The sequence below is a fragment of the Neodiprion pinetum genome, chromosome 3 (assembly GCF_021155775.2).
Source record: "Neodiprion pinetum isolate iyNeoPine1 chromosome 3, iyNeoPine1.2, whole genome shotgun sequence".
Classification (NCBI taxonomy): domain Eukaryota; kingdom Metazoa; phylum Arthropoda; class Insecta; order Hymenoptera; family Diprionidae; genus Neodiprion; species Neodiprion pinetum.
The window spans coordinates 24,153,390-24,180,638 of record NC_060234.1 but is presented as its reverse complement, the minus strand read 5'-3'; the positions used below and the strand labels follow the sequence as shown (position 1 = coordinate 24,180,638).

General features: G+C 34.6%; 3 protein-coding genes and 1 long non-coding RNA gene across 11 annotated transcripts in view; 3 read left to right on the top strand and 1 right to left on the bottom strand.

The window, feature by feature from the left end:
* Positions 1-24,294, bottom strand: part of CLIP-190 (Cytoplasmic linker protein 190) — a 47,289-nt gene extending 22,995 nt beyond the window's left edge. For 2 of the 7 annotated variants that reach the window (XM_046618878.2, XM_046618880.2), the window contains exons 1-2: positions 9,983-10,403; positions 6,761-6,895 (exon numbers count right to left, since the gene is read on the bottom strand). In XM_046618878.2, the coding sequence (XP_046474834.1) occupies positions 6,761-6,872 (112 nt within the window). In that variant the 5' untranslated portion in view covers positions 6,873-6,895; positions 9,983-10,403. Of the gene's footprint in view, positions 1-226; positions 337-368; positions 472-2,857; positions 2,936-4,286; positions 4,421-6,760; positions 6,896-9,982; positions 10,406-24,176 lie in introns of those variants that run through there. The other 5 variants (XM_046618879.2, XM_046618881.2, XM_046618884.1 and 2 more) reach the window with 5 other exon arrangements.
* LOC124215465 (uncharacterized) lies at positions 3,389-10,147 on the top strand. Of its 2 annotated transcripts, none has more exons than XR_011176768.1 (3): positions 3,389-3,696; positions 7,236-7,472; positions 7,954-8,360. It is a non-coding gene; the product is annotated as an uncharacterized lncRNA (long non-coding RNA). The 2 variants fall into 2 exon arrangements; XR_006882359.2 differs by lacking the exon at positions 7,954-8,360 and adding an exon at positions 8,368-10,147 and having other exon boundaries at positions 3,392-3,696.
* On the top strand, positions 10,646-17,825 carry pelo (protein pelota). The gene is made up of 9 exons (XM_046618886.2): positions 10,646-11,098; positions 11,999-12,091; positions 12,209-12,359; positions 13,224-13,337; positions 13,797-13,937; positions 15,331-15,553; positions 16,602-16,794; positions 16,855-16,961; positions 17,569-17,825. Exons 1-9 carry the CDS (start codon positions 11,058-11,060, stop codon positions 17,670-17,672), a joined length of 1,167 nt encoding a protein of 388 aa, XP_046474842.1. The 5' UTR covers positions 10,646-11,057; the 3' UTR covers positions 17,673-17,825.
* On the top strand, positions 20,068-25,300 carry LOC124215463 (pescadillo homolog). The gene is made up of 8 exons (XM_046618885.2): positions 20,068-20,228; positions 20,341-20,574; positions 20,674-21,181; positions 22,886-23,022; positions 23,119-23,378; positions 23,921-24,108; positions 24,196-24,383; positions 24,557-25,300. Exons 1-8 carry the CDS (start codon positions 20,205-20,207, stop codon positions 24,818-24,820), a joined length of 1,803 nt encoding a protein of 600 aa, XP_046474841.1. The 5' UTR covers positions 20,068-20,204; the 3' UTR covers positions 24,821-25,300.
* The last annotated feature ends 1,949 nt before the right edge of the window (positions 25,301-27,249 follow it).

Sequence of the window (27,249 nt, the reverse complement as noted above, 5' to 3'; positions counted from 1 at the left end):
CTTTTTGTACCAATCAAGCATTTTGTTTTGTTGTGTGAAATTTGATCCACACTCAAGAATCATAGTCTGAATTTTTCAATATTTATAGAACACAGATAAAGCTCTCAATAGTTTCCATTTTCGCAACTATATCGGCCAAAAAAATATGCGGTCGAGAGCAAAACGTCACAAGTTCCATAAATTTATAAATATTGTTTCGCGACGTTTGTAAAATGAAATTCATTACCTTAACTCAAATTCGAGTTTTATATTCATTTTTTCAGAGTTACAATATTTGATTGGTGAAATTTTTTTTTTTTTTTTGCCGAGACCGAAACTTTCATTCGATAATGATACTATGCCTCGAATTACAGCTGCTGTGGTATTACCGTGATGCACGAACGATACGGCAATCTCATCGGTCGACGATGACGACGTTAGTTGAAAAAAGCCTCGGAAAAATATGCAACAACACCTACGCAGCCTTGAAATCTGATTCAAGAAATGGCGTGTTAAAATAAGCGACGAAGATAATAGTAAAACCGTAACATTTACTCTAATTAGAGATTCAGCGATACCATTATATAATTATAAATAATTGTATTATACCCACAACGAATTATGTAAAATATACCTCGGTTCAGACGTAAACAAAAAATTAAACTGTATTTCGCACTCACCATAAGAAAAAAACGACGGACGATTATGCAATACTTAATTTAATACATTAATATATTCAGTCAATCCTGGGCAGATACTCTATTATAAGCTTCCGGATCTAACAGATAAAACTCATGTTTATAAATGAATCGGATTTCGATTTTAGGAAAACTTATCAAAACCGGAAAAAATTTTAACACACCTATACGTTATTCACGTGAATATGATGAATTTTTTCGCCGTAAATCAGCATTTTATTTTTCTTTAAGAAGATGCTATAATAAGTATTTACCGACCGAGTAAAATATCACTCATTTCAATTATTATCTGCAGAGATTACACGCATCATTGACATGCGATAGAACACCATTTTTGTTTTGATATTGCATAAGCTTTCGTAAGAGTCAAAATAATAGATATCTTACTCGGTTGGTAAAGGCGGACTATAGCGTCCTGTTAATTTTCAAATCTACAATTATTTCGTGTTGCTGGTGGGGGGTAGTCGTGAAAAATCTTACTGATTTGCGATTAGAATGGGAAATGTATTAAGGAAGGAATGAGTAGGATATAACGATTGGCGTGGGAGATATGAAATTCCTGAAATGGTATCAGCATCGAATCTACGTAATCCGCTCATCAAGATTTTATTAAATATTTATGATAATCGTAGGCGTTGGAATAGTAGGTCGACCTGTAGTTTGCTTGTTTATCTAAAGATGGCATCTACAATACAAACGTTATATTCAACGTCATATAGTACGCATTATACGACGTAAATACTACGGATTATTGAAGCTCAAGCTGGCAGTTCAATAGAGTTACTAGTAACGAGCACTAAACTTCGTTAGAATCCAATGAATTTCTATAGCTCATACTTTTACATTAATGTAATCAGACATAATAACGGCATTGTTACTTTTCATCTTCACTGTCGTATTCTAATTTAGCAATCCTGCAACTCTAAGATAATTGAAAAAGTTGTACTAACACTGCGGCTACCTGAATATAAGTATAATAAAATTCGTTTATACGAAACCAAACATAAATAAGACATCGTAAAAATGTTTGTAGTTTATGTGAAAATGATTCTCAAGTTAATTTAATGGTTTTGTTAAAAACAGAAAGCAGGTAAAAAAAATTTGAGTTGCACGAATAACTTGAGATTAAACAAATTATATCTGAATATTTCAAGTCTGAAAATAGGTGACCTTTTCCGACTAAATAGTATTTTAACAAATTGAAATTTCAAACAACATTTCAAATGAAATATATTTTGGAAGGAGTCAAAATAATTAAATATGTCTGCAACATTCGGTAATGCGTCTATGATGTTAAGGGAACCATCGACATGAAATTCCCAGAGAAATCGCCGACTACGAATTTCGGGAACCAATGTAGAATCCATGAATGATGACGATGATAATGATAACGACGAAAGTAATATTGAATCTTTCTTCTGCTGTGATATTTGTAGGATTGTCACGTATTCATTCACGATCACGAAGTTTGAATTGTTTTATCGTTTTTACACGTAGAAATGTTACATACTTTACAATGATACGATCAATGTACAAGAATGCTCGATTACAGATTGAAACGATATCAAGGGCTCAAGTAGCTGTAGAATTTCATCATTATTTGTTCCATGTCGCTACGACACATGATAAGTCGAAAATCCTTTTCGTTCGCCTGTATAATTCAGACAAACAGACGGATACGTTATGAGCGAGTGACGTCAGAATGTAGGTCAACAAGTAAATAACCTACATTTAATAATCAGGTGTGTAAGTATGCACGAATTATGCAGACGTTAGAGTCACATCATCGCGCGCTCTAACCGAGGTTCTTTTTTCATATTTTATGTTATTACGAAACATTATTTATCGTTCATCAATAAATAATCTTTTGATTACTCATTGGCCGTGCATTGCCTCTCTCTCTCTACTAAGTTGTGAAAATCTGGTGTTGCCATTATTTGAACATTTTTTATCGACGTCATTATTATCGGATATAAATTGCATTTTTCTTCTACACATCTTAATGTACTTGTCTTAAATGTCGATATTTTCATTTCGAATACAGGTAAAAATTCCAGGTCACTGTCGTTAAAGAACTTATGTATGTTCATTGTCATTTCAACCTGTTGCACGCTTGTTTATGTTTCTATATAATAAACGAAGTCGTTGGACATGCAATAAATTTACGATGAACGAATTACTTTTGGATAACAGCTTGGTTGTTCGTCAAATTTAAGAATCAGAAAGTAAAGGTTGTGTGTTCTTGTTATAAAATAGTTTCTAAAAAAATTCGAATATCTTCAGAATTACATGAACAGAAAATTGCGCAAAGGTTTTAACATATCATTTTGAAACAGGTATTTCGCAATACACATTTAAATCAAAGGTGGTTAAGATATGTAACGAATAATATCCGTGCACAGCCCAAATGTCAGTGAGCTAAGCACTTCGCACGTATGCTTTTTACGTGTGAGAAACGAGGACTACAAGATGCAAAATATTTACAAGACAAATCGTTACCTCGGCATTAACGAAAGCCGATATTGTGAAACAATAATTAATAAGCAGACGTTAACTAACTCTGTCAAAAGGCACGAAGTCATTGCTGTGTGTAAATTGATCACGTGTAGATAAAAACAGATTAGATTAAATAAAAAACTAAAAGATGATGAGAATTCTTTAAAGCTTAAGACACATAGTATCGGTGTCGGAAGATAGTCGAGAAAACTAAGAGATCGTTATTTTTCTTGCGTGCAAGTTGTACGTTTGTCTCTGCATAATAATTGAACGAAATTGAAAATGCGTCATTCGATTACAATCTGGATGACCATGGTTGTATTATTATAGCTGAAAGCATGCAGAGAGAATTATACCGTGTGCAAATAAGGCTGGAGAGGCGAGATGCGCGGATGCATCATGCATCTTGTGCTGCACCGATTCGACCAACACGAAACTAGCAAGGCAAAGCACAATTGTGACGTTTAACAAGCCAATGTCAGAACCTCGTCCAAAAAGGGTACCGCCAATTATGAGTGCTTCGGTAAGAAAAAAACACTGTAGAAAATTCCGAACACAAATACAGATACGGATTTACAAAGAGTGCAGAAGAATTTTAGACTGATACAAAGTTATGAGATTGGAATTAGTAACATTTAAATTAGTTGAGAATGCGAAATAACAGCAATTGTTGTTTGTTGCTTTAGTATTTGTCTAAAAATACATCGATACACTGACGTTGCGAACTTCAACCTCATGCAATGTTAAATATTCGCGTTAATAACAGTTCACGACACGAATATATACAATATATATAAATAACGCAAATATTAATATGAGGCAGGTAGAAAAAAATCTCTATTACAAATATTGTTTCGATGTAAGCCAATTTTAGAGGTATAGTTATATTAACCCGGTTTTTATATCCGTTCAAAGGAGACATTTTTTAACTTATACTGAGAATCGTTAAGGCCGTAAAATTGTTAAATGACTGAAAACCCAGATGAGTGTTATTGTTATTTAAAAAAAATTCATTCCTGATATTATTTCTGTTTTTCCGTGTGTGAATGAAACGCGTAAAACTTTTAACTTGTGTTAAGATAAGTTTAGGCCTTAAAGAAAAAGAATGTTTACCTGAGTTTCGATAACGACCCGCAGCGTTGAATCGAGAAAAGGTGACTAGTCCGTCTTAAAGCGCGAACAGCTATTAAAACCAGAGAGATTCAGGCGATTGTGGGAGAGTTCGAAGAATATCGGGACAGACTGTCTTTCTGTGTGGGAGGTGATCGTTGCCGAGTTTAATTAATAAATAATTGACGTATGAAAAATACGTAATCGAAACCGTTAATTAGTGCGCAGCCATAAAATATCACTTCATTTTAAGGGGGTGTCTTAGTCGATTTCAACGTTGCCGAATATACCTCCGAATATCGAACTCCACGTATTTCAAACGCAAAAACGGCTTAACAGCCCCGTTCTACACACAATTCTGAACAAAAACACTACAATGCATTTACATTTAATGCAGAAACAGAGAAATGACACGGATTTTACGAAATCACAGCAGTGAAGCGATAATAGCAAACTATGAGGGTGAAAATTACGAGACTTGCGGATCAATTACGAGCGGTCCAGGAGCAATTAGTAGACATCATCGATCAGATTTTCCATATCTCCATTCGTTTAGGTGACGTATCAAATCGAATTCGACCATACTTCGCCTCGCGAACAAACACCTCTTGGGTTTTTCTTGATTCATTTGAAAACCATGCAGAAGAAATTTGCAAAAATAATAGAATAATTGGATGCAATTAAGAAGCAATATAAAGCAAATGTCATTTCGTTTGAATAATCATCGGTTTGTTCCAAACACCTGTTTCAATTTGGCGCCATTTTACTGGGACTCGAGTACCCAAAACGTTTTTTCGAATTTTCTTGAAAATCGTGTGGGAGCGACTATTAAAAGTCAGGGAGCACTAAGTACAATGAAGTTGAAATTATTTGGTACATGAATTCTTTGGAAATCCTACGACTTTTTAAAATCCGCGAAATACTTGGCGGCTCCTGGAATTGCATTTTTATTCATTTTCTCAACAACCACGTGGGAGAAAATAATAAGAATTAGAGATCAATTAAGAGCAATTTGGGAGCAATTATTTGGCATAATATTCCCTAGAAATTCGAAGGTCGCAGGCCAACTTCGCATAGGTTTAACGTACGTATGAAAGGAGGGTCGTTATCTAGGGGTATTCCATATTCATACATACCAAAAATTTGTCGGTGATTTTTTTAAAAAAATTGTAAATACAATGAATATTAATACTACTACCGAAATACAGGAATATCGAAGATAAGAAAGATTTGGGAAGATCAAAAAAAATCAAGCTTCGTATTTCTTGCATACTGCAAAATTTTTGTTTTACTTGAGCAGAATTTAATTGCTTAATGTTGTTAGTGTCGGTTTTGCCGATTTGTTAGGTTTCTGGGAATACCGGTTTTTTACCAGTATTTCGATTTGCATCGGTATCCCGAATTTCGCCGTCGTATTGATATTTCCAAAACATGAAAGCATCTACTGCATTCAATCGTAAAATTGGTGTCTACTATTTGAGGGTGTATGGGACGTACAGTCAGGTCAAACAAGTGGTCGAAACAAAATTGTAATAAAACAAAAGCTGAGAAATTCCGGCATGAGCTAATCTAGTTACATGCTCGGAAAATTTCTGGCAACGTCTGATGGGCAATTTAATATAGATTCTACCGATCGATATGGTTTCATTCTTCATGATTAGCCAAATTCCTCACTTTTTTCAACCATTTACCATGGAACAAAAATCGATCGGTATAATGTACCCTGAATTGCTAAAACGCACAGTCTTACTGTAATTAAAATTTCCAATTACATATTTCGACAAAATTTTCCAGTATGTACCATAGAACTAAAAAATTCCCTGTAATGCAGCAAAAAATGTTGAAACCCTGGATTTCAAATGTAGTGACCTTATTATACGAGCAACTTCAGAAAATCGATATTATTCATTTATATCAGTTTTTATGAAGAAATTCCTTGGATTTTTGTCATCAACCGATTAGGTTAAAAAAGTAAATGAAATTTTTTTACTCAGACGATTCGTAGTATATTCATTTATCAATAGAATAAGTTTTTGTTCATCCAAATCAATAACAGGGCTTTTACAGTTGATTTCAACATTGGACTCTGTATCACAGGGAGGTTCTCAATGGCTTGGCGTTGTAATATTTATTTATACAAGTAAGTAATATTTTTGTTCACACAAAATTTTTAGAGCTGACTATACGTCTCATATCCGTAGATCCTTAAACCCGAACAAGCAAACTGTCTACAAGTGGTTTTTCCTTTTAAAATAATCTACCTTTGTTTACGCAGCTCAAATCCTCTGGAATTAAGCTATGGCTCACAAACACATTCCATATGGACAAATTAGATTTTTGCAAACTATAATCACACACACTACTTTTAATTACTTCATCATATCCCAAGTGTATTTCATCGCAATGAATTGGTATTGAAGAAGTTTCTATAGATACGATAACGGAGCAAAAAGTAATTGTGCAAGTTCAAGACTCACTGGCTGATGATCTAGAAGGAGATGGTGGAACACTTGGCTTAGGCCCGCTAGCACAACAAGGTCTACCAATCTTCGTCGGAGGGCGCAGCCCAGATAACTTTGCTTCCGTCATTTCACACGTTTGCGTCTTAATAACTGTAACAGATCATAAAGTATAATCAGAAATCATGAGATTGAAGTTCTTAAAATTAATTTTTAGATGCAATATTTGGAAGTGCCATTATTTCGGCGCATAAGGATTATCTGGAATTCAGTAAGCCCTAATGAAACAGAATATACTCATGTTTTGCAAATTCAACTTTTTCAAAAGCAATCTAAAGTTGAAAAGTAGTGATTTTTTGTTCAATGCTTCGTTCTCGTTAACATCAATATCGTCAACCCCGTCAAAAATTTCATATCTAAAAGAATTGACTGCAGGAATAGCTTTAGCCAGTATACGTATATTGTAATGGTCAGCTGGCTCTCACTTCTCTAGTCACCAACTCACATCACGGATACGATGATAACCGACTAGAACTGGAGGCAACCGAAGAAGCGGGAACATGATGATAAACGATTGGACCCGAGGGAAACCGAACACCATAAAAACAGATCGACCATGGACAGAGCAAAACGGACAGCATGGCCAGTGACGCACACAAATGCAACACTCGACAATAAGGATTCGCGGTTCGGACAGCAGCGGTGCGATACTGGGACAGGATTAAATTTGGTATGAATAAAAGCTCGTCAAGAACATTGCGAGCAGACCCATGGCACAGCGCCCGACTTGCTCACCTCTTTGCGACAGAGCGGAGCTCACCTGGAGTCCGCGTCTTAACTTATGATTACAACGATAGGAATTCCACAAGCGCAGCACTTCGTAATTTTAAAACAATTTGAATTCGAAGCATTATATTCGCTATAATATAATATATTCAGAGAATTATTGAATCAGTAGCGTCATTTAGTTATAAAACTTCACTTAGAAAAGACTTTCAAGAATAGAACCGCTGAATTTTATGATTTTTAGTCATCTTTGTGCGTATATCTTTGAGTTTTATGATATTTATTATGTATTATTTTTTTTTATAAATTCATTTTTGTAAACTTTTATTTTGTATAATTTGATTGCTATTTTCTTCATTAAATATCTTTGTTAAATGCACCTGTTAGCCTGATTGCCATTTCCTAATATTGTCGATATTGTGCAGTTTAGCAGACGGCTGGAGGAATTGTACCCGTGCCTAAGAACAATGCCTGATGAACTTAGCTTGACAGACAGCCACGGCTAGAGCCCTGGTCTATAGTTTTAGATTGTCGCTGTCAAATTATAATAGGGACATCAGCTACGGTTTTCTGCAACCCTAGTCTGAGGAGGAGTGCCGTTCTGGTGGATACTTGAATTCGTGAGTTAAAAGGAAGCACTGGAAAACGTCTGTGTCGTCGAAAAAGGGTACAACAGTGTAAAAACCCCTGTCACCTTAAAGGAAGATCTGACTTTACCCAAATCTGTGAAACGCATTTAAATAGCACAGGGTGTTTTCGATTTGACACGATTGACCTTTCTTTTAGCCCTAATTAAGAGGAAGTCCTTTAGAATTAACTAAATCTTTCCATCTTTTCAGTCAGAAGGCAAAGATGTCCACAACAACGTGGTGCTCGCACAAGTCAAATACTTCGAGAGATCCGCACAAGTTACAATATATTGTGTTGCAAAATAGAGGAAGATAAAGAATCAGTGAGATGTCTAAAATACTTCTGTTCAGCTTTTTATCGATAAGCAGAACATAAACTAAGCATAAAACAGCCTTCGACAAAACTAAGCCAGCGCAAGACAGTGTTTTTGTTACAATTGATTTATTGTTTTAGTCCTCCAAATTTCAAAAATGACATCCGTGTGCAAATATACAGTGTGAGATCAGTATAATGATTGTTAAACCATTCCATACCGGGATCAGTTACTATATTATTAAATCTGAATAACCATAAGTCTTTGCCTATATCCTGGAGTTATACTAAAATTAAGACGGAATGAGTCTCACAGTCCGATCCAAAAAGTTAGCAATATAGAAAAAACCGTTTGAAAAATGTCCAACAATGTTATGTACAGCAATAATAGCGAACACCGGGATGAATACCAATCAAACAACAGCTCTGATACATAATAGAAATGAATTTGAGACAATTCGAACAGAAGCAGAGATATTAATAATTTAACAATAGGTTAAAAATTGAAACATTCATAATAGTTAAACAAGTGCTTTTGATCCAGATCAACGTTTATTTGGATTCATTTTGTTCACCATAAGGATTTCCGAAGAAAACCGGAAAAAAATTACACAAACGATGTTCGACAACAATTAACTGTGTGCATTATAACAATACTATGATGTAAGATTTATCTAATATTTCAGGTAATCCATGAGGATCTATTCAGCGAGTAAAAAGAAGCAAATAGACATTGGGATTGGATTGTGAACACCAGTTTGATCATTTTTATTCATGTAACAATTTTTTGAACTGCTGTCATCTTAGCTTGTGTTATTTGAATTCCCTCACGTTCCTTGTTACATGATAGGAATGTTGTTTCATTCATGATTATTATCATTGGCATAAGAAACATGTTGCAGATTTTTTAACGATTTTTTTTCTTTCCCTGACTTCTGGCTCAGACAGAGGAGCCCACTAATCGTTAAGCTGAAGAGGTTAGAAAGAGTCCAACATGTATCATTGTGTAGCAGACTTCTAGAAATTCTAATTTTCTGTCACTGATAGGATAGCATTTGACTTGACAGATAGCAACTCTATCGATATCTGTCATCCTGAATTGAAATTGTCGTAGACAATGCCACATTCAGTATTAACCTATTCTCGATAGATTCTTGTAAGACCAGTGTGAGTCAGTCCACTGTGAAAATAGACATGACACAAGTTATTACGTTTTGCAAAGGTATAAAAAAAATGTAACCTGATATCTATATGTTACTGCAACTGAAAATTAAGACAAACTGATAAAAAAGCGTAATAATAGTTGGAATAGGTAATTACACTAAAATCAGCACTCAATGTATTTAGTATAAGCAACTAATTTGTTAAAGTACTGTTGTTTAGATTATTTTTAACGTAACGGATAATGCTAGACTAAAGTAATGACCTGTAAAGACATTTGTTGAGGTTAAGTTTATGAAAACAATTTATTGTTGGTGGTCTAATTATATTCGTAAGCAAAGATTAACGTACCTTATGAATTATATAAATGTTGCGACGTTCCTGTACTTCACTCACAAATCACAATAGGTATTGAAACGCTTGAAACATCTCGAATATGTTATTTCTTATATTACCTCATATTTTAATGTAAATCCACTGCACTGCACACTCCGTAACACTGAGAATGTAAGGTAAGTTTGACTGTGATTTTGAATCAACTCTGAATAGCTCCAAGCCGTCCTGTTGCAGTTTTTAACCAATCACAATTGCTTTTTAACAAGAAAGTAACCTAAGCATTGTCTGCTGAATAGTCCAAAAGCCATATTCGAACGGGTCTATTGAGGTCGGGGCACATAAGAACGGTTTATAATGTTTGTTAACGTTTTAAAACTTACTAGATGTCACTAACATCTGTCTAGTGATCTGACGCAGCAGCAGTTCTGCTCATAAATCGTCTCGCGTTTGCTGCTCGGACGAATCTAGAGGATTTGGAGCATAACTCGTGCTGTCAATCTCACGAAAATTGTGGCCATAGCGATGAGAGAGCGAGATATATATCCCCGGATTTCCCAAGATACTCCGTCTCTCTCACTCAGCATTTGACTGGCTGAGAAGAAACGCATCGGGCAGCCAGATGGTAGAGCGAGAGAGACAAGCCGTACATGGCATACGTGCTCTCTCACACTCTTCCACCTCCATGAGCATATGCTCTAATAAAGGGATGACTCTGAGGAACAATCCTAGCCTTACATGGGACGGCCCATGCAATTCAGTGGCAACGTGACAACAGTGAGAACCACTTTCGGAACGTACCTGTGAAAAACATAGCCTAAATAAAAGCCAGGAAAAAATTATAACAGAAATGTTTGGTGCTTTTATGTAGTCGGTGATATTTATTTATGCAATTAAGAAATGGTTGTTTCTCATACTTGTCAATGCACTCTGCATAACAAGATTTACTGTCAGTGAAATATGATGGAGCATCTCCTGAGCAACCTGTTAGAAAAACATATGGATTGGCGTAGCTGAATTTAATATAACCTACAAAACAATTATTGAATTATCCTTTGAAATTACATGATAATAAAATATTCCATCACTCAAAATGAAACTACTATCCAAAAATGTTGACAAGAATGCTGACGGGTAAGTCGCTTTTATTACCTTGTAACTGACTTCTCTAGTGTAAGTAATGTTTTCCTGGACCAAGTATTTCTCGATTGATCTAAATGATTTTTGTCTTATTGCGTATCTTACATTACAAACACGATTTGGATATTCACGTGGAAAAATAACTGCTTGTGCGTCGCACTAGAATCTTGCCAAAATCATGCTGTTAAGATTAGGATAAGCTCGTCTTCTGCTACACTGTTACTATAGTTTTTTGAATTAATGTATTCCATTGATATCTTAAACCATAATACCCATATAAGATACGAATCAAGCTGCCAGAGTCTGTCACTTTCAAACGGTAAAGATCTGTCAAAATGTAAGTGAAATAAGATGCCGCAGAAATGGAGAGCAATTTTGTGTGAACGGTAGACGAGTTGCGTGATTCTATTGTGGCTTGGATATAGTCTCTCTGCAGTATGAATATCTACAGCGTTACAAATATTAGAGTTCCAACATGTAATACCGCTAACCATTTTACCGTCTTTTTCTGATTCTATGATCTTGCTAGTATTTCAACTGCAATGATGTTATTTAGTGAAAACTACTTTTGTTTTGAAAGCTGATTAAACTTTCACCTATTCAATGTTTATACAAATTATTTTTCCAAGTATAAAGAGTTGACTATGAAAAGTATATATGTCTAATTTTAATTGGTCAAGTTTGTCTGGAAACTTAAATTTCACTTATTCTACGTTTTGATAATGAATGAATACTAATGGAAGCGCGATATTTAAGCTTGAGTTCGATTGCAATTATGCTTTAATACTAACAGAGTTTCTCAAAAGCTATTGTTTTATAAAATCCAACTCATTCATTTATTGTCAGCTTATTGAAAGAATGTTCTTAATTGATGATCGATTATTCAATCAACAGCGACATAACATTAATCCCAGAGGAGCCGGAAGATTTATGGCATGCCTATAATTTAATTAGTGAAGGGGATTCTGTGCGAGGATCTACCATTAGGTATGTATCATCAATTACCCACGAAAATTCAATACTTTTTTCCATCGATTGTAGAGTTTATAAATGTCCTTGAACATTTGTGGAAATCTAAGTTTAATGTGTAATATGAACTCCAAGGAAAGTCCAAACCGAATCATCGACTGGAAGCTCATCGAGCAACAGAGTAAGAACTGTGTTGACGATCAAAGTGGAATCTATAGATTTTGATACCCAAGCCTGTAAACTGAGATTAAAAGGTCGAAATATTGAAGAAAATCAGTATGTCAAGGTATGACTATGATTAATTATTAGCTTGCTTTGAAAAAACTCTTTTCCTTGCAGAATTGTTTATGCAGCGTTGGAACTCTACGTCAAATTTCTTATGTTTTATACACTTCCCGTAAAAAAAAATTTCTTTGTAACAAAAATAGCATATCTTATGAACAAGACACAGAAAAGTGTAATCAACTTGAACGGTACAGCCCAACTTTGATTGTAGTTAAATGAGATATGTAGTATTTCATGTTGTTTATGATGAAAACTCTATAGAATCCATTGTGGATTCCCAGAATGATTTCAGTGTGTATAATACCCAAGAAAGGTCTGGAAACGAGCAATTAATTAGAAATTTGATTTTTCTGTAAGGTTGAAAAATTCTGGAGCCAACTTTGTGTGGTTTCTAAAATTTAAAGATTTGCCTTGGTCTGCTGCAATCACTCCCAATTACTTTCTTAATTTTACACGAATCAAATGATGGAAAAAATTTTTATAATTTTTAGGTCGAAGTTTGGAACATTATTGTAATGATGAATTTTTATAAATACTTGAAATTCAGCAAAATTACGGTTGTGTAAAACCCATTAAATTATAGTACAGCATGATCATTTGCGAATTCGATTCATCAAATTCATGTTTTGAAGCTGCGAAATAGTGATTTTTATTTCAATGTTTCATTACACCAACGTTACAAAATTCAGTCTCATTGTTAAGTAGCAAAACTGAGGAATGGTCCTCCTTTTCACCTTAGATTATACCTTAGTTTTATAAATGTGTACAAAAAATTATGTTTTGCGTAATATCTCTGATGCAAACATGTCATAAATCAAAGGCATGTAAATGGAGTAAAACAAATTTTTCTAACTTTTGGATGTAGATGGGTGCTTATCACACGCTGGATCTAGAGCAGAATAGAAAATTCACACTTTACAAGCCTGAGTGGGATTCCATTTCCTTGGAACGAGTAGACACGGCTTGCGACCCTACTCAGGTAACTTATGACAGAATCAATATAAAATATTGATTTTCATTAAAAGTCTGTTGATTGATATGGTACCCCCATTCTGAATATTATGAATGCATGATATTGTCATGAAATTTGTTTCAACTTGAACAGAACATAAAAATTAAATAAACTAGCTATAAATATGTTATGTTTGGAATTGTCAAAATTAGACGCACAACTGATATAGTTCATAATTAGCAACAAATTATAAAAATAAATTAAGTCATGAAAATTACTTACTTCTGAATCGAAGAGTTCTTATTTTTTTCAAAGCTGCTTTAGTAGAGTTTCAATTCAACCCGTACAAAAACGTTTAAGAATATACATAACTTCAACAGAGGCTAAATCCTTTCTTAATACTTGAAAAAATAAATCTTTTCTCTAAGGATGAGCTCTCAGATAAGCTGTTTGCTTTTTGAAAAATGAGTTACTGAATATTTTCAGAGTGCTGATTTAGCTGCTGTTATAATGCAAGATGGAATAGCTCATGTTTGCCTTATTACCTCTAACATGACTTTGGTTAGAGCTAAAATAGATCAAAATATACCAAGAAAAAGAAAAGGGAACGTATCACAGCATGAAAAGGTTTGTTATCACTCTTTATGGACAGCAGTAGAGTACATGTGAGTCTATGTATACAATGTATATGGGGCAGTCCATGCCATTTCGACCTGAGTCTGAACCTTGACTTCCCAGATTTGAAATGCACACAGTTTTTTTATAGATTTTTTCGACACGGTTTGAATTTTCTACAATTTTTCAAAACCATGCCTTGATTAACACAATGTAAAAAACTGAAAAATCGTGTGTCAGATAACAAAATGTTGCAGCTCAGAGCAGATTTTTTTTCTCTTTATTTTGCTAATAACAAAATCTCAACTGGTAAAATGGCTCATAAAAACCTGCAAAATTTTTCAAAAATCTGAAAATGTTTCAGTAACCATCCATAATAAAATGACGTCTAATTTTTCCAACATTTTTTTTTCGAAAAAAGCTTGAAAATAGTAGGAAGAAAAAATTTCCCCACTAAGCTTAATTTTTACGCCCTAAACTTAAAAATTTTGATTTCTAACACACACGAATTTTCCGAATTTTTTCAAATTTTTAAATTGTGTCCATCAATAACATGGTTTTGAAAAATTGTAGAAAATTAAAACCGTATCAAAAGATCTAAAAAAAAATATTGAGTGCATTCAAAATCTGAGAGGTCCAGGTTCAGACCTAGGTTGAAATGGTATGGACTGCCCCATATACTTTGAGTGGGAAAGGTGGTTGCGATTTTTGCCAGGCTGGTGTCTCTTATAGTTTTGATTACTATGGGTATGGTGATATCGGTAACGTAAAAGCATGGAGAAATGTATATTGAGAGAATAATATGTAAAATAAAACATGCTGACACAGGATATGGCATTTCATAGAGTAACATTACAGAACATTGTTTTCCGAAAGAGCAAAAAACAAGACCGGCAGGGACAACTATTATTTAATGAGAATACTTAAATTCGATGATTGCTCACAGCACAATATCCAGTGCTGATCTCTGTTGTAATCAAAGCTATAAATATGTCCTTGACACTCTGCTTTTCGTGACGCCATCCTCATTGTATGCAAAATTTTGTATAAATAATTTAGAGTACCAAGAGTAACGGTTTATTGAGATCCAAAGTTTTAACTTTCTTTACCAAAAAAATGTCTAGTCCGCTTACAAAAAAATTGGAAAGTTATATGTTTTAAAAGATTTTTGAAAAGTGTGTCATTTTTTCGCTTGATATTACATTTAAAAAATTCTCTATTCAAAAATTGATCGACCAAAATAAATTTTTCGTCTAGCGTAAATGAGGTTGACGTTTTCATGAGTTGAAGAATCACTCATTGAAGTAATGAGACATCAACTTTTGTTCAACAGTAGTAGCAATTATCCTTACTTTGCATTAAAATATGATATTTCGCTTAACTTTTTTCATCATTGGAATTCCAGGGTTTGGCTCGCTTTTATGAAAGCGTCATGCAGGCAATCCTACGACATATCAATTTCGATGTAGTCAAGTGTATTCTCTTGGCCAGTCCTGGTTTTGTTAAAAATCAATTCATGGAGTTTATGATTCAAGAAGCAGTGAGAACAGATAATAAAGTGATTCTAGACAATAAGGCCAAGTTCATGCTTGTACATGCTAGTTCTGGCTTCAAGCACTCACTGAGAGGTACCACATGCCAAATCAAATTGTATTCATGTGTATTTAACATTAAAACTGCCAAGATTGGCACACCTCCTTCAACAACTAAAACAATCTTTAGAATTGATCCCCACACAGTGGACTTCCTATTAATAGTATGCCTGGTATTTGAAGATGGAATATTTCACAACCACATTTAAATTGCTCGCAGTACTCAAAAATTTTTGTTCCAAAACACGAAGAAAAAGAAAAGGAATTGTTTATTTATGATGTAAACAGTATATCTGTATTCAATTGATTATACAAAATGTAACTTTCACGTATACATCGACTACAAAAGAAAGAAGTGCGTAAATATGAAACTTATGTGAAATATACAAATGGGAACTATCTTAAGAAGCGTCGAAATTGAATACGTAAAGATGAATGTAATGATTGCTGAAAAACGCTACCGTGGAACATATTATCGATGATTTTTCATTGTCATCTCCAACACAAGTTTGCAAACTTCGTATAGTAAAACGTCCTGTGGATCCTTTTCTGTATAATATTATTTTACATTTTTTTTGTGTTGTAACATGTAACGGCAAGATTGTTTCTATTGCGCAAAAGTGATATTTCAAAAGTAAATCTAGGTGGAACTTTCAGGTTGTTCAAGAAATACTACTCACACTCTGTAATAATGAATTTACCAGAAAAATTACTGAATCTGTTGTTATAATTAAAATAGTTGGAAGTATAAAAAAAAATAAATACAATGAGCTAGTTTCCATAAATGTCCAGTGTTCTTGTAAAATATTTCGGACAGTTTGATATTGAAGACAAAGTCCGAAATAATTCACAGTTCAGTCAAAAAGTGTTAGGAATGAGATGTGTGACAAAAAGAGGAAGTTTGGGACCTGAAAATATTAAGCATGATTGCCTTGGCAGTTTCAGTGTTAAATCATTATATCTTAATTGATTATTTTTCACTTTTCATCTAAACAAACTTTTCAGGCGGCACCCCAATGGAAATTGGCAAATTATTTTTTCGTGCAATACCCTAGTGTTTATATTAATGTTAAACTGTTGACAGAGGTGCTGGCAGACCCAGCAGTCGTAAGTCGAGTAGCTGACACAAAAGCAGCTGGTGAAGTGAGAGCATTACAGGCTTTTTATACGCTGTTACAAACAGAACCAGCCAGAGCATTTTATGGGAAGAGACATGTGGAAAAAGCTAACGAGGCTCAGGCTATTGAGACTTTATTAATTTCGGACAAATTGTTCAGGTAATTGCTGAAGCAGAATGAACTTTCGTTTCAAGAATAATAATTTCATCTTCTCCACAGATGTCAAGATATTGCGACGCGGAAACAATATGTCAACCTCGTGGACAGTGTCAGAGAGTTCGGTGGTGATGTCAAAATTTTTTCCAGCATGCATGTATCTGGTGAACGTGAGTATGATCCGTAAATACAATGTGTAATGTAACGCCCAAATCAAATTACAGTACTACCTTGACATAAGAGTCCTTGTCATAAGAGAATTTCCCCGTCGTTACACTTGAGCAAGTCTTATAGCTTCCCCCACTCTCCCTGTATACCTGACGTCTAATAACGCGGTGTGCTCCTTACAAGCGAACGAGCGATTGCGTTGAATCATATGTGTTTAGACATCAAATTCGTAAATATAACTGTGATTCACTTAGAACGAGGAGTGGTGATGATCATCGACACGCTGACACATAAGTGATTCCCGAGGTCTCCTGGCAGTAATGGGGGAAAGTACCAACGCCGAATTTCGTGGAATCCCATTCCCTTAACCGCCCTAACACTCTTATAACAAGGCAGTACTGTATTTATTTCGTTAAGTTAGTATTATATTTGTTTATTAACCTATGGATACGAGAGCCACCATTTTATTTCATCAAAGACTTACATTTACATTTTATCATCACTCGTATCAGTAGTTTTATTTTTATTACACTAAGCCATTGACTATCGTTTAAGTTTTTTTCTCCCTTTTTTCAGTGAATATTTCACATTATGTTGAACTCATTCCAGAATTAGATCAACTGACAGGAGTGGCTGCTTTGTTGCGGTTTCCAATAACCGAATTAGAAGATGAAAGTGAAGACAGCGAATCAGAAAACGAAGACGAGAAATAATTATATTTAAAAGTATGATTGACAAAACATATTCACATAGGTTATTAATTAAGAAATTGTAAACAATAAAAATTATTTAATAATTTTCGTTCGTGAAGTACGCGAAATGACTAAATCAACGTTGTAGCGAATAAAAGATTTAATACATATTCATTTAATTGATAAATAATTTATATAATATCGGTAACCACAATGGGAAATGTACATATCTGAAGACTTGATTGATCAAGCTCGATTAAAAGCTCAAATAGTCAATAATACCAAGGTCTTGTAAAAACGATTACAGGTCAGCGCACCCCTTGACTTTAGCTAATTTACTGAAATTAATTCACCTCTCAAGCATGGATATCGGAAATTATGTCCATGCTCTTACGATCTTATTATCAGAACTCAGTATAAGTGAGAACTTGTGTTTTCGATCATGCTCAGTCGATTAAAACTTTGGGTATTCATAATGAACATAATGATGGACCTGATCTGTTCAGATTCGGTAGTTTTTTTTTTATTTAAAAAAAAATTACATATTTCAAGAGGATGTGGTGCAAATTGTAAGACGTGACAATAAAATTTGATAAAAATAATCCTGACAAATTAACGGGGGTAAAAACTGAACAAAATTGAGGGATGATTGAGATTGAAGAATCAGGAAAACAATCGTAAAGTGAATCAAAAATCGTGAGGTAAAATCATTGGTCGAGTTGACAATGGAAAGCTCTGTATGTATATGAATTTAAAAAAAAGTAATACAAATAGTACAGCGCCTACAGCACTGATTTTCTGTCTAGAGGCTGGTAAAATGGCCTGACAGCAGGTAGGAGTTATTTAGGGATTTTTAGGGGGAACCAGAGAACGCCTAGGAGGAAGTCACACAGGCCATTTGCATGGAAAGTGTTTAGTTCCCATGTGTATGTACTTCCCACAAACAATTTTGAATGGAGGTAAGACACAAGCTTCAAGATATGAAATTTGTCCACAGAGTAACTTTACTACCCTCATGGCGTGTTCCTTGTCTATCGAATTGGTCGATTACTCTGACAGGCTTCATATCAGAAAGAGGAATTAGATTACTTTTTGTCACGTAATATCAACCAAGATTGTTTGGAGAAATTCTTTGCTTTAGTCGCAGTCATGGTTGCCACAACGTGAATCCAACTTGTTGACAATTTGTTGGCACATACAAGTCCCTCCTTGTCAGTAATTTCAATTCGCATCGTTCATTGAGTGCGAACTGTGTAGACGACAAGGGAAGTATACTGCTCAATTTAGTCCACATATTGGAGGATCATAGCGATAACAACCATGACGAACCGGTAGATTGCTTAGATGATGCGCTCCACCTGCCCGATGAAAGTAATATCCAACGATAGGTCCCACAGTCCATAGTGACAAAGACTGTGTGTGATTATATAGCAGGATATGTAGCACGCAGGCTTTTGAAATTTTTTCAAGTCTGTTCAGAGTGCAAATCGACCATCCTGGCAATGGAACCTTTGCCAGATTTGCATGGAGAATTAGAAAGTAAAGTGTTTGATGAAGAGATATATGTTTTGATGTACGTTAGCAACAATTGTTTAACTTCCTTCCAAAAATTTTATAAAATCATCCGTAGTCTGCTTCTATCGATTAGTTTTTGAAGAAATTTGTTAAAAAACCTCAAAGCAAAAGTGGATGAAAAAAATGTCTCAGGTGGCTTGGTTGCTCTGCTCATGCCTTGAAAGTAAAGAATAATTTTAAACAATTTTCCATGTCCCTAGACATCAATACATTCTGTACAGCTGTAAGTAAAATTTTAAATCATAAAGATGCAGTACTAATAAATTCTTTAGACAAGCACGGATACATCGCGAAAAACACTTCAAATCAATTTTACAGTAAAGAATACGTGTCAGTTAACAAACATTGTAAAATCTTGATAAATTCACTATCCGACTTCTTTCTCTTTGTATAAATTGTATATAATTTGTATTTCTGCCCTATAATTTTATTTGTAATTTTGACTTAATTACCATTACCTGTATTTCGTTGATAACTATTGCGTTACTTGTATTTTACATTCACTTAACATTTTTATACTTGCACTACAAACTGACCAGAGTTTTTGCTTTCTGCTTTTAGTCCATCTTTTTAATTCAACTGTACTTTATTTGACAATAAATGAAATATTTTTAAATTCTAAGTAACTGATTAAATTTATTCAAAGCGATGATGAATACAAGTCGTTTACAAGTGGTGTCAGTTCGTCCTGAAAAAAGGATCAAACTGATCATACCACTTGTATTCTCAACCCCTATTTAAACACATTGATTCAGAGATTTGAAAACTCTGCCATTCGAAGTTTATCGTTAGTACATTGAAGCAGCGCGCAGCGTGACGCACGAATTCGGCAACAGTTTCGATACACGGGAGTCAAGCACGGGAGTAGCGAGAGATAAGAAGTTGCTCGTATTGGCACGTGTGAAGTGTGTCAATACAAGAATTGGATCTTTTTTATGAGGAAATATTAACCATTGAAAACAACAGATCGTTGAGAGAATGGTCGTAATAGGAAAGAAAAAGGTAGATATATAAATCACAAAAATTTAATCTCGAAAACGTACATCTTACCTCCTTTTCTAACGCTTAACATTTTTGAGGTTATTTCTCCATGCTTGTCTGATGCTTTTCACAGTACCAATCCGGTGAGGGTGCTCAGTTTTTATCACGGAGATCAGCTCTAAAGAAACTTCAGCTTTCATTGAAAGACTTTCGGAAACTATGCATATTGAAAGGAATTTATCCCCGGGAACCTCGTAACAGGAAGCGAGCCCAACATGGAGATACAAGTATTAAAACCTTATACCACAAAAAAGACATACAATTCCTCATGCACGAGCCTATAATATGGAAATTTCGAGAATTTAAGGTAAGTGAAATTATCACCCTATATAGCGGGTCGCTGCATTACATGGCAAATGTTTGAGTACTTTTTTATTTGTTTCATAATCTTGATTAATTCTTACAGATATTCAACCGAAAAGTTGGCCGAGCTAAAGCAATGAAGGAATTCGGTGCTTTGAGACGGTATTTAAATAATCATCCGCAGCTGAAGCTAGATCACATTGTAAAAGAACGTTACCCAACATTCATAGATGCATTGAGAGATCTTGATGATTGTCTCACGCTATGTTTCTTGTTCAGCACATTTCCTTCTATAGCTCACGTGCCACGTGAGCACTCACTTTTATGCAGGAGATTAACCGTCGAGTTTTTGCATGCTGTTATAGCAGCTAAAGCACTTCGAAAAGTTTTCGTTTCGATCAAAGGCTTTTACTACCAAGCTGAAATCAAGGGGCAAACAATCACATGGATAGTGCCACACCACTTTTCTTTTGAACCACAGTCCAAAAATGAAGTCGACTTCAAAGTGATGTCAACGTTCGTTGAGTTTTACGTTGTTATGTTGGGTTTCGTCAACTTCAAGCTATATCATGATTTGAACATGTTTTATCCACCAAAATTCAACAGTCCAGGTAAGAATTGATAATGTAAACCAATATTTAAATAACAGAAAGAAACGCATTATTTTTTATGACTGTCCTGTAACTAACAAGGAGAGGTCACTCATTAAGGAAAGTTTATTCCAATTAAACTTACCGTAACCGTGAATCTAAATTTAAGACATTAAACTTAGTAACGTTAAAGTAATGGAATATTGGAAAATATTTTATTATTTTGCAGCCTTAGACTTGCTTTGAAGGTATTTAAGTCTACAAAACATGAGTTTGTTTTGCTTTCTTATGATTTAGTGAATCTCAGATACTCCTAAAATTGTGAAATACTGATTTATCATGGAAATGCATCGCCACATTAATGTTTCGAAGATCAAGCTTATTAGAATGCTGGTTCCTGCGTGACAATTCTCATACTTCTATTGTACCAATGGCGTGTTTTGAACAGTTAAACTTGTAGCACCTTTGGCCCTGTATAAAAACTATAACACTTTCCATTGCTGCAGTTACCTTCAAACCTTTGAAATTGTTGTAGAAAAGGCACAAGTAGATCAAAATGAAACATGAATTGTGCTATGTCCACGTGTAAAGCTTAAAATCCAAATGATGAACACCAATATAGCTTAACACTTATTGTCGTAGCACTTTTAGGATAAAAAACCATATAAACGGAATGGGAGTAAGATTCTGGGAATCGGTAAAACGAGGTAAAAGCAGTGAAAGTGGCATATTTGGTAATAAAGTAAAACCTCGTTTATACGTTTTCGAAGGGATATGACAATTATGATGCTTCTATGTTTGTATTAACGCACGGACAAAAATTTACTGTAGAAAGTTTAGTAGAAATGTGATAGTTTGACTTATATTAACGTATCCGTACACCGAAAGTTGTGCAAGAGTTACAATAGAAAATTGGGAAAATTTCAACAAGTATTATAACCGAAACACCAATTTTATTACACTCACTAATATGATTGCGATAGGTTTTGCTTTTATTGCTGTTTATCCTCAAACTATCGTATTTCGATTGTAGCATCTATGTGATAAAATTTATTCCATGTTTTTTTATCGATTAGAAATTCCTACAATAGGCGCATAGAATATTAAAACGCAAGTTTGTAATGAGAGATTAGTTGTAATTAATGTTCGGGTGAAGGGAAAAGAGTGCTCTATACCGGAATAAATGATACATAGGTGTGAACAATATCAAAATGAATTACTTATAAGTGAAATTTCACATATGGTCTGCAAGCAAAAACTACCGGGACTGAAGGAATTTAATGCACAAGTGAAATGACATACAAGTGAGAAACGTATAAACGAGGTTTCAAAGAAATGCAGGATAGGAGAATTCATAACCCTGGTGAATAAACTATTATTATATAAACAAGGTTCGTTCGGTGTCTTAGTATTTTTATGTGTCCCTTAAAAGTCATGAACAATTGCTTTTATCCAATTGTTCGGTTTCATCATCTTGAGGATACTATCCATGTTAAAAAAATTATCAATAAGCATTGCAGCCAATTTGCCTGAGGGTGCTTTTATAATGTTCTCGATCTTAAAAAGTAATGGAGAATTAATTTGAGATCTTTTGTTTGAAGTACATGATAGAAAATTGTAGTTTTGCTTAGCATCATGCGCTCTTGAGCACTTCGTTTGTTATGTTGACCCATAATTCTGGCATAAGTATTTGAATTCAACGATTAATTACTGATTTTTTCAAAGGAAGTACCGATACGAAATTAGTGGATGAAGAAGTATATGTGTCTGAAAGAATTGCTGCACTGAACTCGCCATTGTCCAGTGTTAACAATGCGACTCCAGCACCAGAAGAAGAGCTGGATACGGATCAATTTCCGACAGTTCGTTTCTTTATTATACATCTGTGAAGTAAATGAATACGTACTTACACACGGACTGCAGTTATTAAATCATCTCTGATTCAAAACTTGTTTTAGGAAGCTGACCCTTCTCAACTTGAATTATCAAGAATTGAAGTAGAAAAAGTAAAGAAACTAAAAACCCTATTCAAAGGTTTAAAATTCTTTGTGAACAGAGAAGTCCCCAGAGAACCCCTTGTATTTGTATTGAGGTGTTTTGGAGGAGAAGTATCCTGGGATAAAATGCTATTCGTAGGTTCCACCTTTGATGAAAGTAATGAAAGTATTACGCATCAAATTGTGGACAGGCCAAGCATGACAAAGCAATATATCTCCAGGTAAAATTAAATAAAGTTCGTCAGAAAGATAACACGCTTATGAAAAAATAAAGTCAATAAAAGTTGTATACATACATTTTACATCTCTTATTCGATTGAGTTATTTGCCATGCATTTTGTCTAGTAAATTGTAACACTCTTGATAATGATACTGAGAAAATCAATGTTTTACAAATCCACGTTGCAATTGTCAGAGCTTTCAAAAAAAAAATATCTATACATGCCATCATAAATTTTTCAATTGTTGATTATATGCTTGGGAAGATAGTTTAGAAATGTAGAAAGGTTTACATATGAATTTCAAGGTATTGATAAGTTCTTTAAAAAATTAGTGAATAGGTTTGTGAATTTGAAAACTAATTTTTTTGTACTAACTGGTGTGCATCTTGACTGCTACTTACACTGTCGCACTCCGTATGAGGTGTTAATCCGGCATTGAAAGTTTCGATATGCAGTGCAAATTACAGCTTAATAGGCGAAATTTACAGTAGAAATGTATACAAAATAAAACATGTTATATACCGATGACAAAAAATTTTTAGGTACTACATTCAACCGCAATGGGTGTTTGATTCTGTAAATGCTAGACAACTTCTACCCATCGAGAATTATTTGATGGGTAGTGTGCTTCCTCCGCATCTTTCACCATTTACAGACATGCTGCGAGATCAAACATATATCCCGCCCGAACAACGCGCTTTACTCGACCCAGAATTTAAAGTGAAAACAGGTAAATAAAATGAAAAATCAGAATTCTCTCAAGGCTCAGCGCATATCACAGTCATGTATGGTACTTACTTGTAAATTTTTATTGAAGCTAAAGATGACAGCGAAGAATCGGAAGCAGAAGAGGAAGGAGATGATCAACCAGAGATAGAACAAGCGGAAACGATTCTTGAAGGTGAAAGTGCAGAGGCCATAGAGAATGATATCTCAGAGGACGAACCTGAAATCACAGTAACAAAAACGAATGACAGCGAATCAGAGCAAGAGAGATTGAAAAAGGTAATGTGGAAAGAAGCGTATTAAAACAATTCCCGCGAATTTCTTTTCGCATTAAAATTGCAGTGATGGTTGAATGTATATCTCAGATGATGGTACTAGAAAATTTTCTGGGAAATTCCCTACAATGATAGGAAGGTAATTCTAGTGCAATACGAATATTGATTCTTTCGCAGAAAAAGGGAATGGTGGTGCAACAGGGTCAATTGACCAGGGAAAATCCATGGGAGAAGAATCGTATTGAGAAACAGGAATACCGTCTCAGGGAGAAAATGATAAAAAAGAAACATAGGAATTTGTACAAGAGTATGATGCAAGGAAAAGAGGACAGAGCAAAAGAGATTTGGCTACTTAGGAAAAAACGACGCATCCACGATTCTACAGAAAAAGAGAAACGTAAACAGATGCGAAAAGAGGGGAAAATTAAAAATACGGCATGAATTCGATCGGAAATATCCATACGTCTTATTGTGAAGAGAAAACGGCAATAACTACAATTGTCCAAATTAGCTATTATAGTGTTACCGGAATTTAATTACATGTTCACACTTAAACTCGAACTGTATGCAGTTGTCTCATGTGTTTACATATACGTATGTGTATCGTGTGTTTAGTACATAACGATACGATATATGTATGTAATGCTTCATGATAGCTAAAATAAAGATTTTTATGAATTGCACTGTAATGATGAGAAGATTAGATCTGTCACGTGAAGCGAATCAGCCATCCCTCAAATACTTTTATGATGTTGCGTTTTGATTCTACTTGAGGAGTTGGACTTTGCTGCGAAAGAATTGGTAAAATAATATGGATGTAATTCTATCGTAATAATAAAAGGTAAATTAAGAGAGTTGCAATTTATCAGGCGTTAGAAAATTGGTGCTCGATTTTTTTAAATACGTAAACGAAATAAAAACTTTGTTGCTAATATTGCTTTTGGGCGAATACTATTCTGTTCATTATACAGTAATTTTCATTAATGCCTTGGGCTTTCGGCTAACTTATTTTCCGTCCGAAAAAAAAATGCAGGCTCGATTCTACACGAATATACAATAAATTTGCAAAATACGGACTGAATTCAAAATAGCGAGTTCTTCATTCGTTTGTCTAAGAATTCTTTTATAACACATGGATTTAGACGCTTGAGAAATCTACACGTATTAGTTCGGTATTCGGAGTCTTACCAATTAATTTCAAAGACCCGTTTTGCTCCGCATTAAGAAGGGTCTATATTAATTACAGGATAACCCAAATTTCAGTGGCACCTTCGTTGCTTCTCAAATCAAACTTTCCTTTACAGGTATTGGAAAAATAGCGGGCGTCACATGCGCGGATGGGGGATATTCGACTCGAGTGATTATCACACTAGTATTCGTGCGATGCAACATTCGTATTCGCGTGAACGTAGCACTCGCCTTCGGCTCACGCTGCAAACTTCACACTTGTCAGAAATAGCACACTTTTCAATAAGTGTGACGTTTGCAGCATGAGCCGTCAAGGCAGCCTGAGTAATGAATATATTCAAACAACTTTACAGTTCGCCCTTACTTGTAATTCTCCAAAAATTCTATGAAATCGCATATTTTATTCTAATGAATTGCGTATTTACGATTCTCATACATTACATAAATTATGTAATTATATGGAAGCCCCAATTTTTTATATTCATTAGGAAGTTGAATATTTTCAGCGTGATTCGGAAAGAAATTCGGCTACATACTCCTGAAATGGAAAATACTGTAAGGGATATTCAGAGAAATTCGGAAACACTAACAGTACGATTCAGCAGAATTTTATGAATTGCGAATATCGATAGCATTAGTCAATTCAAATTTCACGGGTTCACCCTTCAAGTCACACTAAGCGCAGAACTGAATCCAATTATTATTGAAAGGTCCGAATTTGGGTCTTTACAATAAGTTGATCTTCACTGGTCTTTTCCTACTCTTACAAATTTAGAATTTTTTCATTTTATCATCTGGAAAATCATGTGATCGTTTCAATTCAATTTGATTCACAATATCCTATTTTATGATAACATTTCACTGGACATAAAAATTCCAGGACCACTATGAGAGTATTCGCTGTGAGAAGTATTAATATGTCACAAGTAAGACTTTAATTAATCCCTTGTAAACGAGTGCAATATTACTGATAACTTTTTTCCGCTCCTTTTTTGCACGCGGTTTGCTTATACCTATATATGCGTTCAAGGATATCTTATTTTAGTTCTCCGAGAACCGTGCTTTGGAGACAAACGATATTCATCGGTTTTCACAATCCTACACAGAATATAGCATTTGATTCACATTCCAGGAATGTTGTGTAGGTATAATTGTTTCTTCCTCATAATATTTCAAACGTAATATTGCCCGAACGTTTGAGGAAAATAGTGAATGCAACATTCCTATTTGATTACTATAATTGAGTGGGCGATCAAAATGAAATAAACACACTTTTTCATTTAACCAAACGCTTTGCGTGGTTCAAATTTTTATTAGAAGTAGAGAATCTGGTCTCTATCGTATGGCCAAAGTTTCAAATTTTTCCCATTGCTGTATTTGAAATGATTTTCATAATCATATTAGATGTATCATATGAATTTATCCCTTTCTGATCATCCATTTATATTTCATTCGAAATTAAAATGCCAAACAGTAGCGGCATCAAAGAGTCGGGCATACCGAATTTTTGATCGTTCAATTAATATTCGTAATCGGCGACCTCGAAATCCCACCGGGTACCAAATTTCGTCCAAACGAAATCACTAATTGCGAATTCTTCCGCTATGTGGATTCGCCATTTTGATCTCCCAAATTTTCAACCAGATTCGAGATCAGCGACCTTAACACCGTGATTTTTAAAT